This window comes from Lygodium microphyllum, chromosome 14 (assembly GCF_053477565.2).
Source record: "Lygodium microphyllum isolate KBCC chromosome 14, Lygodium_microphyllum_v1.1.10, whole genome shotgun sequence".
NCBI lineage: Eukaryota > Viridiplantae > Streptophyta > Polypodiopsida > Schizaeales > Lygodiaceae > Lygodium > Lygodium microphyllum.
In genome coordinates, this window is record NC_141148.1 from 55,888,083 (window position 1) to 55,904,644 (window position 16,562).

A 16,562-nucleotide genomic window follows, 5' to 3' on the forward strand; every position below is an offset into this window, starting at 1 on the left:
TTCAAGTGGAGTTCGGAATGTGGATGACTCTTGTCTAGTGGATTGAAATATGAAAAGATAGGCTCCCCTTAAAACTCATTCGCACACGCTGGTCCTGTATAGGTAGTCCAAGCCAGTACTCCCCAACTGACTATCATCTCTCTCATAAGACCAGAAAGCTTTTCTGTCCTCAATTGATTTTCATGGAGACGTACACTGAGATGAGACCAACTTGCTATAGCAATTTATGTTGAGATGAGTCCTGATCTGTGTAGGTGAAGAGTATCTGCAATATTGCATTTGCTTTAAGTGTTTTGTATTAATGTCTCCAGGAAGGGTGTTACCATAGTTTTGCTGTAGGATAGTTATTTGGCCTAAGGTGCTGCCAGCCATGGACCAAAATCATTTTTTGGAGTTAGTTTTAGTGGTGCATTGGTTTAAGTAGTGTTACAAGATTAAATGTTTTGTATTAAAATAACAGTTGTTAAAATATGCTTTTGCATTTCAGACTAGTGCAGTGCTAAATTCTGATCTTAGAATATGCTTTTTCATTTCAGACTATTGCAGTGTTAATCCCTAATGCAATCTTTAATGTACTTAACAGAAACTTGCCTCCCCCATAGGCCACGCCAAGCAGTTCGTTATCGTGCTCATTCGATTTTGGAAGAAGGCACACATTTAGGCCGCTGGTCAAGAAAGGATGAAGAGGCTTTGAGGAGGTTCAGTAGTCCTCTCTGAACAGTTAACCAGTTTTGGCTAGCTTATTTAATTGAAATCCTGTTTATATGGGCATCAATTTTGCATGAGGTTTGCAAAACCAGTAAGTGGCAGGCTCCTATTCATATACTCTGCTGCAGCAGTGAGAAGATTAATGGAGTTACAGCTCATAATACAACCAGATGGCCCTAGTTATGTTCACCAAGCATATCAAACAAAGTCTTATGATTGCAAACATATTTCAACAGAAAAGAAAGGCTCATTTGAAAGCCCTTGTTTGAGATTTCTTGAAAAGTTACAATAGCTTATATAATTTTAGATGTTCAACTTATCAAAAGTTCAGCGTTTTAGCAGCCTTTTGTTCAATATCTTATGATTTGCAATCATATTTCAACTGAAAGCCAAGGCCATGTGACAACCCTATCGTTTGAGATTTCCTGCTGAGTAACAAAGCTTATATAATTTTAGATGTTTAAATTATCAAAATTTCAGCATCTCTGCAGCTCTTTTGTCACTCTTTTTAAGGCCATGCTCAGACCTTCAATGATCTCCAGAAGCGGAGATTGGTTATTCACTAAGTGAGGTAAATGATTGCAAACAGCATGGAGTGAGCAGGAAGACTTCCCTATTTCATTCTGTTTAGCCACAGCAATACTCAACCTTCGAAGGGTAGATAAAGAATGAGATAACTTGCCTCATGATTTTGAAGCAGGTGGGCTTTCTTGTGAAAGGTAGTATGCTGTTAGGTTTTCTGGTAGCAAATGTGTTCTCTTCTGCCCTCATTTCAGAAGTCATTCCAATAACTTAGTATTTTTTCAGTCAACCAATCTACAAATGAGAAGAAGTAGCAGCCTTGTGATTACATGAGCAGGCTGTAGTCATATGGCTTTGTAGAAATCTACATCCATGGGCTGTATATTTATGGACAATTCATGTGGTTGGGTAAGTATTCTCTTCGCTGTTCATTGGTTGTCAAACCTTAACACAGCTGATGCAGGTGGATTTAGGCAGGGTCTACTCATTATTCAGGCTGATAGTTTTGCATCATACTTAAAATCACCTCGCAGTCCATCTTATCTATCTCAGAGGTTTATGATTGATATCTGTCCAAATTTGTGTGAGAGTCCTGAAAATAGATGTAATTTGGTGATCTGTAGCTTGTTTGCTCCTGATGGTATCCCCTGGTGGTGCTACACCCCCTTTACCCCTGGGCATAGTTAAATTTGTATGTTGTTGCTTTCATCTAGCTCTAGCTAGACTGTCGAGCAGTTATACCTCTTTGAGTTTCTTTTGATAGTGTAATTAGCCACATTTTAACTTGCCAAAAAAGAAAATAACAAGGCAAAGCTTACAATCAAACAGAGTCGATAGGATCACTATTGATGCAGAGAGAATAATCTGTGGACAATGATTTCATACATTCTGCATGAATGACACACACAATGAATAATCCTGACCCTGTTGCTGCTGATGAACCCCGCTGTTGCTGATGACCACCTCCCAGCAGTGCTGGGCTGCTGCCGTCATTGCTTTCCCTGTTGCTGCAGGTCCCTCAGCTTCCGCCTGCTCACTGTCAGCCTCCCATGTACACTGCGAGCATCCCACTTGCTCCTCCAGCCTCATGCCTGCCTCTGCAAGCTTTGCCTGTCCCTGCCAGCCCCAGCAGCACTACGGCTCTTCACTCAACTCCCTCCTGCACCTGCATCATCTCTTCCAACTTCCACCTACCAAGCAGCACTTGCACCCTCTCTTCCAGCTCTGGCATGTCCCTTCTTTTAGCCTCTCAACTGCTCCCCTCCTCCCCCTCCCCTTGCCCTGCGCCTGCTTTCCCTCCCTTCTTCCAGCCCTCCCCCTAAGCTGTCTCCACCTGCCTATCATGGGATGATCCTCCCCAGCACTGACAGCATGTTTTCAGTCAATGTTAGTGTTATTGTCCTTGATTCTCCCTTCCCCGTAAGAAATGGAAAATGACCAGCAGAGCGCTGAAAACTCAGTAACACAGGTAGTTGCAGAACATCATGAAGGAGAAAACTTGGTTCATGAGAAAGTAGCTGGTGCAGCCTTTTCGCCAAGGGACTCTAGTGCAGCCCCGTAACTCCCGTGACTGATACTCTCCTATGAATCAAGTTCAACCTGGAAGTAGAGCTCGACATTAGAGATAGAGTGGTGGGCATGGAGGTGTCATGTCTAGTGGGCTGATTGATAAGTAGCAAACCACTGATGGATGCTCTTAAAGGCATGATATAGACAGCTCTTGCAGGCAACCTGCAAGGGTGTTGAAAGTAACCTTGCTTGGAAAGGGGAGCTTGAATGTCATCTTTAGCACATTGTGGCAATTTGTGAAAGTGGTTTTAGATTTTTGTACTGCAGTGGCTTTCTTTGATAGATGGATTGAGAGTAAGGATCATTTAGTACTTATAGGCCTCAGCAAGTACTTCTTGCCTCATATGGCCCAGATTGGCAAAGCTTTTGGGTGTGTGATTCATCAAGATAGGACCTTCACAAATGTGGTGGCAAAGGGGTGGCCTTACTTGAGCCGTCAGGATCCCATCGATGCATGGGGGGTTCATGCTCTAGACCATATACTACATTGGCCTATCAGGGCAGTGTTTTGCCTGTACCTGGTGGGCCTTTTTGCATCAGATTACCCCAAGATGTAGTAGAGGAGAGAAGCTACTAGGCCTTCCTGTGCCTCCTTTCAGGATGAGGGGGGAGGATCTATGCCTTGCAAGAGTGAGAGGGAGGGACAAAGGAGAGGAGCTGCTAGTTGGATGAGTTAGAAACAGAGACAAAGAGAGAAGTAGGGAAAAGGGTGGTGGTTTGAGAGACAATAGAGAGCTGTTAGAGATCCCAAGCTTGTTGTGTATGGGGACCCAATCATGTCACTTGATGCAGTAGAGGGGGTTGTGCCAAAGCCCTCTCTCCCTGGTCAAAGGTTACAAAGGGGCAACCCTCTTAGTCACTTGTAGTGTCACCAACATCCCTAGCATCTGGAGTGGCATTGACACCTCTAGGGACTGACCAGCACTACTTGGGCACAATTTGCCCCTTGATTGTACAACAACATGGGCTTAGATTTGGTCTTCAATCTCTTGCATGTGGGCCTCAATATATGGTGAATTGGCTACCTCGTGGTTCAGCTGCAATGGTATTTTTCTTGAGCTGCAGCACAAGTGTTGGGTCTTCTCAATAATTAGGCATGGATCCCGAGGTGGATGTGGAAACCTTGATTTCTGCTATAAATTAGGGTTTTCAGCAGCAATTTCTGCAATTGCTTTCACCCCCTAAACTGGAAATTGCTGAGAATAGTTGAGGAGGGTAGATATAGAGAGAGAAAATCAGCTGAAAGGGTATTTTTTGCGCGGTAGCTCTAATGGCAATTTTGATGGTGCCAATAGCCTTAAAAGGGGGGTAAAACCCCAATGCGAATTAAAAGGGAAATTGCTGAGAATAGTTGAGGGATTGTGAGAGGAAGATGTAGAGAGGGAAAATCAGCTGAAAGGAGTATCTTTTGATCGGCAGCTCTGATGGCAATTTTTATGGTGCCAATAGCCTCAAAAGGGGGGTAAAACTCTAGTGCGATTGGCAAACTCTCCTATTCTACCACTACCTCTTAGTGAGGCGGTGAAGGAAACTTGCTGTCCCTGTCTTGTTGCGTTGTTCAATCATTTGTTGGCTCTTTCAGAGCTCATCCGATGGCTCTTCTTTCCTCCCTCAGCCTCTTTGAATTCTAGAATGACCCTCAACCAACCCCCAAACAGCCGTCCTTTAGTTTGAACGGGAAGTTTGGACAAGTGGCAACTTGTTTTGCCACTTGGAAGCTTTCCAAAAGCAATTTCCGGTTTAAATAGTTATTTTTTAGAATTTAATTTTTGCAAAATTGTAATTATTCTTTTGACCTTGCCCAAGAATTGGCTAGTGCCCATCCACAATTAATGTGCTAACCCCCACAAGACATCTACAGTCCCAACATTGATTGGCCTTGGACTTGGCATTAATTTATTAATTAATGCTCTAATGTCGCCACTGGACATCTAATGGCCCAATTAATGGTCTAGACCCAAAGTGACATCAACCGCCCAGAAGTACCTGTCCGCATAACTTTGTATAAATTTTGCCAATGTTACCCCCACTGGTCATTGGGGGTTATCAAGGTCTCACTATCACTTAGTTGGCTTGCATTTCACATGTGCGCAACTTAATAATGCCAAAGCTAAACATTAAAAATACACATCCTCGTGATAGGCGATAGCTGGAAACTTTGTGAATAGCAGTTGCCTACAGCAAAATGACCCTCTCTCAGCCCGAGCTGCCTAGATAGGCTTGCATCGTATAGGATTGACAACAAATTAGTCACTGCCCTTGCACAATTTAATGTATTGAGCCTTGAAAGTCTTTCTAACAATTATTAGTCTTAGTATGGGCACTAAATTTCTAATTTTTTCTAGCCCAAATACACCACAAGTCATTTCTAAGGATCCATTTAATGCATAGGGCTAAGATTGTCACTAGGCACCCACTTGCACTTGTCCAACATAAATTGTATCAACTGTTTCCAATGTCCCCCACTGCCTAACTTGGATTTTAAATTGTGATTGTACCTAAAATAATTTGCACTTCACATATACACCTCACATGTGCACAACTTAATTATAGCAAAGCATTGAGTTAAAAAATACATGTCCCATGAGAGTTTATTGCCAGTATGATATATCATAGCTTGGTACATGTGGACTGCAAGATGCAATTAGGGTTATAGACCTACATGATGTATTGATGGTGGGGTCTCTATTGAGGATTTGGATAGAAATCATCTAGACTCTCTATGGGAGATGGGAGAGGATGTAAGGCAGTGCTGAGAGGATGCGGAAGAGAAGGGAGACCTTCTTGTGGGCCTAGGAGTTAGGCATCCTTTCTTCATACTACCCCTCAAATGGTTTGGCATTATGCCCATCGGTTTGGTTTTTCATACAACCCTTGTATTTGTGATATACTTAGCTACTCTTTACAGAGTTCCATGTACTTATGTGTGAGGTGTTATTATGGATTTTATTTTCTGTTAAAGAAAAACATGTCCTTGTGACAGATCTCCCCTTTAAATCCTTGCAATCATCCTCCATTGCATTGTGGTGTGACAAAGGCATAAGTGATCTACTTGCACATCATAAGGCATCATAGTCAAACATTATCTATAGCCATTGCTTAACCAAGTCCGCACCAAACACGCGCTGAAATTTCCAGCCAACAAAACCAGGTTATACTTCACACACATGAATCATAATTGTCATCAAAATCACATGTCATGCATTTGTTAACCATAAACAACATTGTTCTGAGGACTAAGGCAAAGTAACAAATAAATTGAGCATAAACTATGCATGTGCATAAAGTTGCATGTCATGGTATTCATGTGCAATATATATCAGCTGAAAACTACTGATAACCAATACAAATTTATAGTCTCAGACCCGAGTAAAAACCATACCTATTTTCATACTAATCATAGTGACTAGTACAATGAATAGTGAACTCATGGCCAATGTATTGTTAGCAAATAATACCTTGGATGGAAACTGAGTACATCCGAGATCCACTATAGACACAAGTTGTCCATCACTAGAGAGTCGAGACCCCCCTTGAGCATCAAGCATTACTCTGGACCTCTACTTCTATTGAACTTGAAGGAGCCTTGCACAAGCTGAAATACATCGAGGTAAGAACGGAACAACTAAGGAGAATTTGCTAAGTCACCCTCTTCCATCCTTTTGACAATTGATCCATCCATCCAATGCTATTGTGCACCCATACATTGGCACAAAATCAAGTACATTTCATTTAAGCACAACTTCGGCACTACCGTTAACTTATCTACATACTTTGTACACATTTTATTATAATCAGGCAAAACAAGGCCCTTTTTTTGCCATACTAAGCAAAGAATCTTGAAATATGGGATTCCAAATCGCATTGAACAGTATCCTACATGCCATAAAAGCCCGTGTTCACTTTAAGTAAAGCTCAAGTATTGTAGATCTATTAAATGCCTCATGTAGAGTCTGTGTTTTTGTCTCTCTAGATGTATCCGAACTTGTGCCCTTTGCAAAGGGTGGTACCCCCTTGAATGGAGGAGTGACATATTGACCGATTAGACATGGATCGGGCTCTTTAGGAGAGGAGAGATCCTTCTTGTGGTGGTAGCCATGAGTGGAGAGTGTATGTTTACTTTCTTAGTGGAGATGGATGGTAAACTTAGGTGAGAGAATGTGGATCAGTTAGAGTTCGCAGGTTGCACTTGACAGAGGATTAGAGATGTGGCTCATTGTGACAAGACTTGGTACCTAGACCTAGACCTAAGACTTGTATGGTAGATGGATGGAGACATTTGGCATACAGTAGGAGGCTGCCACATATTTTTTATTCGGAAGTCCCTCACATGGCTGCCTTGTTTCGGCTTGGGATATTTTGTATAGAGGGGTCTTATTGATAGTAGTTTTTCCCCTTTTGGAAATAAAAAGAATGACACATGCGACCATTAGTACATTAGCTTGACACAAAAAACAGGCGTCCAAGGACTAAAATGGCCACGATGATAATGAAGCTGAATATGAATCTTAATGGACTGTGAGTTTGTTTGATTGGGAGGTGTTAGGTAGATTCAAATCTAGCAAGTTGTGCACAATAGGGTTGGAGTTATTGGGTACATCAAAAGAGACTCTTATAAGGACTCTATAGGTTGCAAGAGAGTGGGTTTGGAGAGATCCATCTGGTTTATAGATTGCTAGACTAACTCTTTAGTACCAACCATTTCTCTCGAAAGTAGCCATCTCAAGGGAGGTGTATCCAATGTTTATTTTATGTATTATTTGGAAATGCTGTAATATACTTCATGTAGATTATAATTATTGCGTGCTTTTAAGATCTGGTCCACGTAATGAAACCATGATCTTTCTTGTGGTTGGTCCTAGTCTTAAATATTTGCTGATTTTAGTTGTAACATATACAGATATTGGTAAATACAAATGTAGACACTAAATAACTTCTCAAGTGTCGATGGTCCTAAAACTTTGAAAGTGAGCTCTATACTGGTAATGTCTTTCCTTATTGTCTTTTGTCTTTCTTTTAAAGGCTGGAGAAAGAGAATGGCCGTAATTGGAAAAAAATATCAGCCTCCTTGGGTAGAAATCGCACTGCTATCAAAGAGAAGTGGAGGCACTTAAAACGGCAAAGAGGATCAGGTACCATGATGTTGTTCCTAATGTGTTCAAAAGGCATCAATGGCTTGAATTCGTATTTCAGGCTGCAGCAATGCAGACAAAGTAATTTTGGTCACGGGTTTCAAGCTCATAGTTCTTCTGGGACAATGAAATCTTTCATTACACTAGACAATAAATGTTCTATGCATTTGGCGAGAGTGGTGGATGAAGGACACCTAGGAGTTAACATGACATATAGTCTAGCTAAGTGGAAATTTATTGGTCTAGAATGTATAAGGCCGTCTGAGACTATGTCAATTGTTGTAAATGTGATATACTAAAGCTAAAAGATTAAAGATAGGAGGACTCTGTTATTAGAAATTCTTTCGGGCAAATGTGAGCTTATCTTTGTCGATTTTGCTATTGGATTACCTATGAGGCAAAGGGGCTGTTTGAGAATTGGATAGAATGTAATAGCCACTGTTGCAGAGTTGTGTTAAGAAGTTGCACAATGCATACTAAAGTTTGCACAGGTAAAGTTTAAGAAAATCCTTGAAGATATGCTGCAAGCACATGCAAGTGAACGGAAAACTAATTGGGAAGAGCAAATTCACATTATTGCAGCTGCTAAAGCACAACCTTAGTGCTCTCAATTTGTCTACCTATAGTAGAGTTTCAAGATGATAGTGTCAAGTACTGTTCCACTGGATATAGTCCATTACTGTTATCTTATGGGTCGCAACCTAGAGCTCCTTACGGAAATGAGTCCTCTATCCTGTGGTATGCGTTATGGCTGGACTATGATCTCAAATTGTGGTTGAAGGGAAGAGGCTGCCCTATCTTCTGGTGAACTATATTTAATGCTAGCTTGTGAAGGCAAGATAAAATAGGTCTTTAGGCTCTCATGCTGGCAGCCGCAAATTTAAGGTCAAATCCCCTCCGAAAATCTCTAGCCATGATTTGTGGCAAGATCCAATGAGTGCTAGGCTTCAATGATCCTCCAAGTTTGGATGTAGTGGACTAATCTCCATAATGGTAGCTTTTTCATGGCTTCTTGCTTGGAAATAGAGTCCTAAAAATAGCTTCACTACTACGAGGCTTTGCTATGGGAGTCAAGGATTTGCAATATGACTTGTAGAAGAACAAATAGGAGCTAATATACAACATGGTCTTAAGAACTTGATTAGCAACCACCACTCTCCTTGCTAGAGATAGTCTCATGGGTGCTTCAATAAGGGAGCTTCTGTCTGATGCTTATAAAAACAGATATAACTGCTATTTTGATGTGATGTCTATTTCCACATGACATCCAAGATATCTCCATTGAGGTCTGCAAGGAACCTAAGTGAAGTCCTTATGGGGTATCCAGGCTGGCTGTCTAGTCTCATATGCCCAAAAATCATAGGGTTTGTTCCAATTAATGAAAGTGTCTGAGGCTTGCTAAAGAAATTAATCATTGCTACAAAGACTTCCAAGTTGCCCACAGTTTTCCTCGTACCATCTAAGTCTACTACTCTGTCATGTGTCTCTAGAATGGGCAATTTGACCCCTTGGATACATGTGGATACATCTCTCTACAAAGAAAAGGTAATATGGGCAAGCGGACAACCGTGCCTCACTTGTCTTTGACTGTTGAACCTCTCTCCTCTAGCCTCACTGTGTTGATAGAAACTTGGCTGTGAGCACTGTGTTGTTAGGAACTTGGCTGTGAGCTAACAAATAAAGAGTTTCAACTCTTGCATAGTTGATAGGAGTTTCAGAATCTGAGAAATGGTAAGATGTTTCGGAGTTGCATTTCAACTTAGGGTGGAAACAGTAAAAGAGGAAATAAAATTTATGCTTATTTTTAGAAATATTTTATATTATGCTATTTTAATGGGTAATACCATTTGTAACTTTCACCTTTGCACATAAGAGATTTGACAAGCACAAAGTGCCAAAGATTATAAAACCACAGTACACGAGTTTTAATTTCATGTACTTTGTATTTTTCCCTGGGATATTTTGTTCCGAGGGTCTTACGAATAAAAAAATTTCTTTTCTTTGAAAAAATATAACTTTCAACATCAATACTCAGTACAAAAACTGCCATGATGTCGTATAGACTCAAAACATAATTGAGACTTGGGTCATTACTCAAGACTTAGCTCATGAGCACATGCTGAACATTAAACAATATGTAAACAATAAATACATCATCCAAATTCCAATGGTCCATGAAATGAGTCATGATCAACTATAAAGTGCAGTGTACTACCAAAATGATCATAATCTATCATCTAAAGACTATATCATTGTGCATCAACTAAAGGTATCAGCTTGTATGTCTCCTTCTCCTTCAAAGTACTATTAGGAGCACTAATACTATTAGTAGAGAAGGAGGAGACATCATCTTCATTGTCGTTGTCATCATGAAGCTAACAAGTCAATGATGCTTCCATAGATGTAGAGGTACTAGGTGAGCTTGGTACAAAGCTAGAAGTGGCTACATGTTGATTCCAAGCTCCTCACGCTCTAGATGATAAGTGGTGAGACCATGCCCAATTTGTAGGTGCAGTCAACTCCTTACTCTGTTAACCTTGTCCATATTTATCTCCTTTAGCTTTGAGTATAAGTTGAGTCCTCAATCAAATGTAGGTTGCAATGACAAAAGATCAATCTCTCCAGTTGAGTAATCTTCAACTTGTGTCTCTTATTTCTATGAAATAGAGTCCATGTGCTCCATGATATATATATATATATATATATGTATGTATGTATGTATGTATGTATGTACATGTGCGCGCGCGCGTGTGTGTGTGTTCTCATGTGATGTGTACTCAATTCCAATAATTTTGAGCAAAGTTTTTTTTTTGTTTCTTAAAATGCATGACTTATGTTTAACATACGCATGCATTGCAAGTAGTAGTAGGTACAAGTATCACACTATTTCACATGATGTAATTTATCTTATTAGCACTGCCACTACAATCCTATGAAAGTATGGATAGTTGTCCTTTTCTAGCATACAAAAATAGGAAGCATCAGGTAAATTCATGAGCTAAAATGATATTGATGAGCATCAGAGTACAACCAATAGCCACCCCTCATTGGTATAGGGAGGGAATCTTAGATGAGTTCTTACATGACTTTTGGAGGAGACTACATGTCAATTTCAGGCCTAGTAAGATATGTCTCTTCATATGGCTTGTAGCTAAGCTCTTGGAGGAGACTACATGTCAACTTCAGGCCTAGTAAGATATGTCTCTTCATATGGCTTGTAGCTAAGCTCTTGGAGGAGACTACATGTCAACTTCAGGCCTAGTAAGATATATCTCCTCATATGGCTTGTGAGCTACAATAGCTAAGCTCTTGTAGCTCACAAGAGCTTAGCTATTGGCACTTTGCTTGGATATGGTAGGGACGCAGTGGCATGTGCACAATGTGGCATGCCAAAGACATAGAGACATTGCCTATGGGACTTTGCCCTTGAGCTAAGGAGGTATGGAGAAGAGCTCTCAAGATAACAGATAAATTCCATGGCACAACGGAGATGGTGATAATGACGTGGGAGACTATAGCTTGGGTCATAGATAGAGGTCTAGCTTGCAACTATGAGGATGTTTAGTAGAGTCATTCTTTTTTCATCATTGGACAATATCAGAGTAGGATCTCTACTTTGTTTTACTCATACGCACAATGGACATGGAGGCTCTCAAATATGGGAGCTGATTGCCAAAATCAGAGCTTGGTATATCCTTACTGCGTGATGCAACAATGTCATTGACCTTTAGGATGTATCCACCATAGAGGCTTTATCAAGGATCTGGATAGAGTTCATTCACACTCTTTGGGGAGATGTAAGAAAATTCAAGGCAGCTTTGAGCGGGCGAGGAAGAGAAGGGTGGCTTTTCTACAGATGGGGCTCACACCTTCCACACCGCCCCTACATGGATTGGCATTATAGCCCACAAGATCGGTTGTTCACACAACCATTGTGTTTGTGATGTATTTAGTTACTCTTTATCGAGTATTTTATACTTTGTATATACCTCCAATTTTTTTATTTTGGTGTTATCAATAGATTTTTTTTCTTGAAAAAAAAAGAGAAAATCAGCATACTTACATATCTTAATTATTTACCAAAGTTGGAGCACGATTTCTCTTAGAATTTGCTAATTCTATCGGCAATGCCCAGTTTGGTCATGCCGCCAGGTCTACCCTGTTAGGTCAATGCTGCTGCCTCCAGCCACCAACATTTATGGCCTGAAATTTGGGGATTTTGTTGATCATTGCTCCTAGGAACTCAAGGTAACAACTGATTTGAAGAAATTTCTCGATTTTTCCACTAGAAATTCAAGGCTTTTGCCATTTCTTCCAAGGCAAATTGACACTGCTGATTGCTGTTGACATGCATCTTAAGGCGACATTCCATCATATTTTCAGGTTGTAAGCATAAAATCTCGGAAATTTCTCAAAATTTCTTCACCAAGATTTGGGGCTTTTGCATGGTATGCATCCCAAAGTAGTGGATAGGTGCTACAACAACATTATCTTGCTGTTTATGTGACGTTGGGCGGAGATTTCTTCAAATCTGAAAAATTGCAGTAAAAATTTGGGATTTTCAGCATTAAGTTGTTGCATTTTATATTGGGCACGTACCCTGAGGTATATGCAATTGTACAATGCTGAATTGCTATAAATTGCAGATTGGGTATGTTTTTCAAGAAGATTGATAGTTTGTACGTACTTTAGTATCCCTTGTTGGGATTTCAATACTCAATTGAGTACACTTCACACTAAAGCTTGGAAGTGTTTGGCTGCTTAGTTTGTGCATAATTTGCAGCAATGTCAAATCATGATACCCACGATTAGAGCAATATTTTGGGGGTCCTCACTCCTACATCATATGAGAGGAAGTGGGATTCAAAAGATGCACAAGCTTTGTCACTAATTGCCTTGTCAATTAAGAGAGCTATCATACCTCGTATACAATCATGAAATCCTCTAAAGCAGCTTGAGATATTTTGGAACACATGTTTGCAGCTTGTCATGAGCCAAAATCTGCTGCTATGGAGAGAATTGGCTAATGCACATATGAATGAGGGCGACGTCATAATTGATCACCTTACACACTTGCAAGACATCTGTGAGCAATTAGTCAATATTGATGAGGTTATTTTGGATGCAAAAATGGTGAATGTTGCTCTGAACTCACTCTCAGCCTCTTTATCTTGGCTTCCACATCTCGCTTAATTTATCTTTTGGGGGGGAGGCAGCAACCCCTTACTTTTGTGGAATTGGAAGGCCTCTTATTACAAGGGGAATAGACTCCAAGAGATGTTGCTATGCGTTTAGGGGATGTAGCCATGCTCTCCAAATATAAGGGCAAGGGAAAAGGAAAGTAATATGTTAAAAATTCAGCAAAAGGCTGATTAGGCACAACAATCTAACAAGATTGCCCAAGACATAGAAAAGACAAAGAAAAAGGGGAAATGCCACTACTGTAAGAAACCAAGGCACATTGATGAATGCAAGAAATAGGGTGGTTTCATACATTTAGTATGATATGTTCAGTATGTGAATATGTATGATATGGAATGTACACAAAAATTTTAAGAATAAAATATGTTGTTTTGAATTTTCATTTAAAAAATACATATAAAACTTTATATGAAATCAGCCTACACATAAGATAGATCATGAAGAGGCCTAGGCATTGTGGAGAAGAATGAGGAGAAAGGAGGAGAGGGAGAGGAAGAGGGATTTGGCAAAAGGAGAGGCTGTAATATGTATGAATGAAACTTGAAAGTGAGAGAGAGCGAGAGGGATAGAGAGGACGAGGGAGAGGGAGAGGGAGAGGGAGAGAGGAGAGGAAGAGAAGATGAGAAAGGGATAGGGAGAGAGACAAGAAGAGCAGGATTGTCTCCGTACATAGTATGGACTGATCCGTACGGTACGTATCCGTACGATTTAGTACGAAAAAATAGGCACTTTTTGGCCACTCTCCTTCAAGTCTACAACTTTCTTTTTTTTTCTTTCTTTTTTTTTTCTTATTTCTGCCCCAAGCCTCTCTCTCTCTCTCTCTCAAGCTTCTCACACCCTCTTTTTCTCTCAAGCCTCTCTCTCTCTCTCTCTCTCTCTCTCTCTCTCAAGCTTCTCACACCCTCTTTTTCTCTCAAGCCTCTCTCTCTCTCTCTCTCTTTCTCTCTCTCTCAAGCCTCTTCCTCTCTCTCAACCATAGTTGCACTAGTACCACGTATGAAAAGTTTGATACTATACCATACTTTAGGTACCGTACCTTACGTATTAGTATCATAAAGTGCCAACTTAATGGATACATCTTTCCCATTCGAACTGCACTTTGGGACGAGCTAAATGCTCCTTATATTAATATGATTCTCCTATGGGATTAGGTTATTTGAGATTCAAACAATTTCTCTCAACCTTCTCTCTCTCAAGCCCACGCTTCTCTTATTTGTATGATCATGCATGTATGATGTATCCACTCCCGTCTATGTAGTTATAAGTTGTAGGTAGTAGTAGCACATGTTGCTCATGCAGCATTAGATTTTGGCATGTTACTCTCAAGTACTCATCTTATATACTCTAATAGCATTACTATTTAGACTTGAAATATCTACTCTATTATCTTTAGTCCAAAATAATCAAGTTAGTTTTTTTTCGTACTAATATCATACCATATCTTATAAAATCTTAAGGTACCATTTAGTACGGTATTTTATTATACATTTTATACCTGACAACTATGAGGAAGAGGAAGAGGGACAGGAAGAGAGAGAGGGATAGGGATAGGAGGAAGAAAAGGCGAGAAAAAGGGAGAGGGAGAGTAGGGTGATTGAAGAAGACAATGACTTGAAAGTTGAGCTCAAGAGAGGGAGATTGATGAAGATGGAGGCTGATTTGTGTAGTGAGATGGGGGGAGGGGGCTGCCCTTTTATAAGGGTTGAGGTGAGGGAGAGAGAAGAGGAAGGAGTGTGAAAGAAGAGAAGTTTGAATGTGTAATAGGCCAAAAAAAATGGCAAATTTTCAAAAATTGCACCAATGGACATTTTAAATGGTCTTTTTTTTTTGTACAATTCGAACACACGCAAACCGTATGGTACCGTACAAAATGAGCATATGCGGACAAAATGCAACCATGGTAGAAAAAGGTTGGCCAAGCAGAAGAAAAAGGAAAGTGGTTTGGTTATCCAAGAGACATTTGTCACTCGGTCTTGAGATGGGGATGCTACAACCAATTTTGTAGAGGACTGTGCATTCTTGACATGTAGTTATGACACATCCATGGATGATGGTGCATTTAATGTTATTGAAATGCAATATACTCGATATTTTGACTGTGGGGCATCTAGGCACACTGCTTCATGGAAGTGTTTGTTGACATCATCGCATTTATCCCCCGCAAGAAAGTGTGTTACATGTGCTAATAACAATAGTTATGATGTCTAGGGCATGGGTTTGGTGTTGATCACTTCTGTAGATGGTTCAGATTTCATTCTTCTAGATGTCTTGTTTGTGCCTGGTATCACAAAGAATATTGACCATTTTAACTTTCAATAAGCATGGATTTTAGGTCATCACTATCTTGAAATTGTGCATCCTTTCCATGCAGCAATGTCTCCGCTATAGTAGCAGTTTTTATAAGCTTAGACATGCTGGAAACAATGGACTTAATGCAAAAATCCCAAATACCCTTTGACAAACCATAACTATACTTTTCCACTTGCTCATAGAGAGGCATTGTGCGATAAGAAGTAAGTGGCAACAATGCATTCCAAAACTTCTTATTATATTGATCCAAGTTTTTGCAATCTTTGGAATTTAGCTAATTTCAAGCTATCATAATGTCTACTTCAAAGGTACTTGTCAACCAATTTGAAGCAAATATTTGCTTGAACTGGACCCAAGTGGTAGGTGACTTCCTTGAATGAGAATTGTAGACCACCACTGCAATGCATTTCCCTTAAAAAATGTGGCTGTCTTTAGTATCTTAGATGCCTTTGTGCAGTTTCTTTCAGAGTAGGGTGTATCAAATTGCTTAATAAAAACAAGTGCTTTCAATCTATCTTGTGCACCATTGAAAGGCTCAAACTTCACACTTTTGCCACCTTCATCATAGTCCTTTGGCGGACCTATGGGAGTGAAGTTATTATAAATAGGTTGCTCCAAAAAGGGTGCATTAGCTGTATTTACATGACAACCAGCACGATTAGATGCTCCTACATGACCAGCACCAAATTCTTGTGCTCCAACAGTCTATGGGGGTGCAAATAGATATCCATATGGCCTGCTTTGTGCCCCAGGCATCATGCCTATGCTGCCATACATGGGATTACATTAACCTCTTGATGCAGTGAAGTGCCAACATTTGGGTCATTTCCCACGTTTTCAGCTTGTTTCCCATGCTGAGAACCATGCCCAACATCGGTCATTGCGTTTTCCCCTTCACCACATGACTGACCAAGGAGTGATGCATCCTCTCCACTTGATCCCATATCACCATGTGTCACAACTCTATAGAAACAGAATTTGTATCCTTTTCATTAATTTGCCTATATAATGATTTATTAAATTTGTTTCCTTTGCACTAATTAGATATAAAGAAAAGTGCATTGGAGCTGGCCACTGATGAGTGGTCACAAGTTATGGTGGACCCATGCGGTGGATTAG

The 16,562-nt window shown here is 40.2% G+C and overlaps 1 protein-coding gene across 2 annotated transcripts in view; it reads left to right on the plus strand.

Moving 5' to 3' along the window:
- LOC148025611 (uncharacterized) overlaps positions 1 to 16,562 on the plus strand; it is a 125,940-nt gene that overhangs the window by 67,188 nt on the left and 42,190 nt on the right. For both annotated transcript variants that reach the window (XM_087692821.1, XM_087692820.1), the window contains exons 3-4: positions 584 to 698; positions 7,822 to 7,931. In XM_087692821.1, coding sequence (XP_087548947.1) covers positions 584 to 698; positions 7,822 to 7,931 — 225 coding nt within the window. The remainder of the gene's footprint in view (positions 1 to 583; positions 699 to 7,821; positions 7,932 to 16,562) is intronic.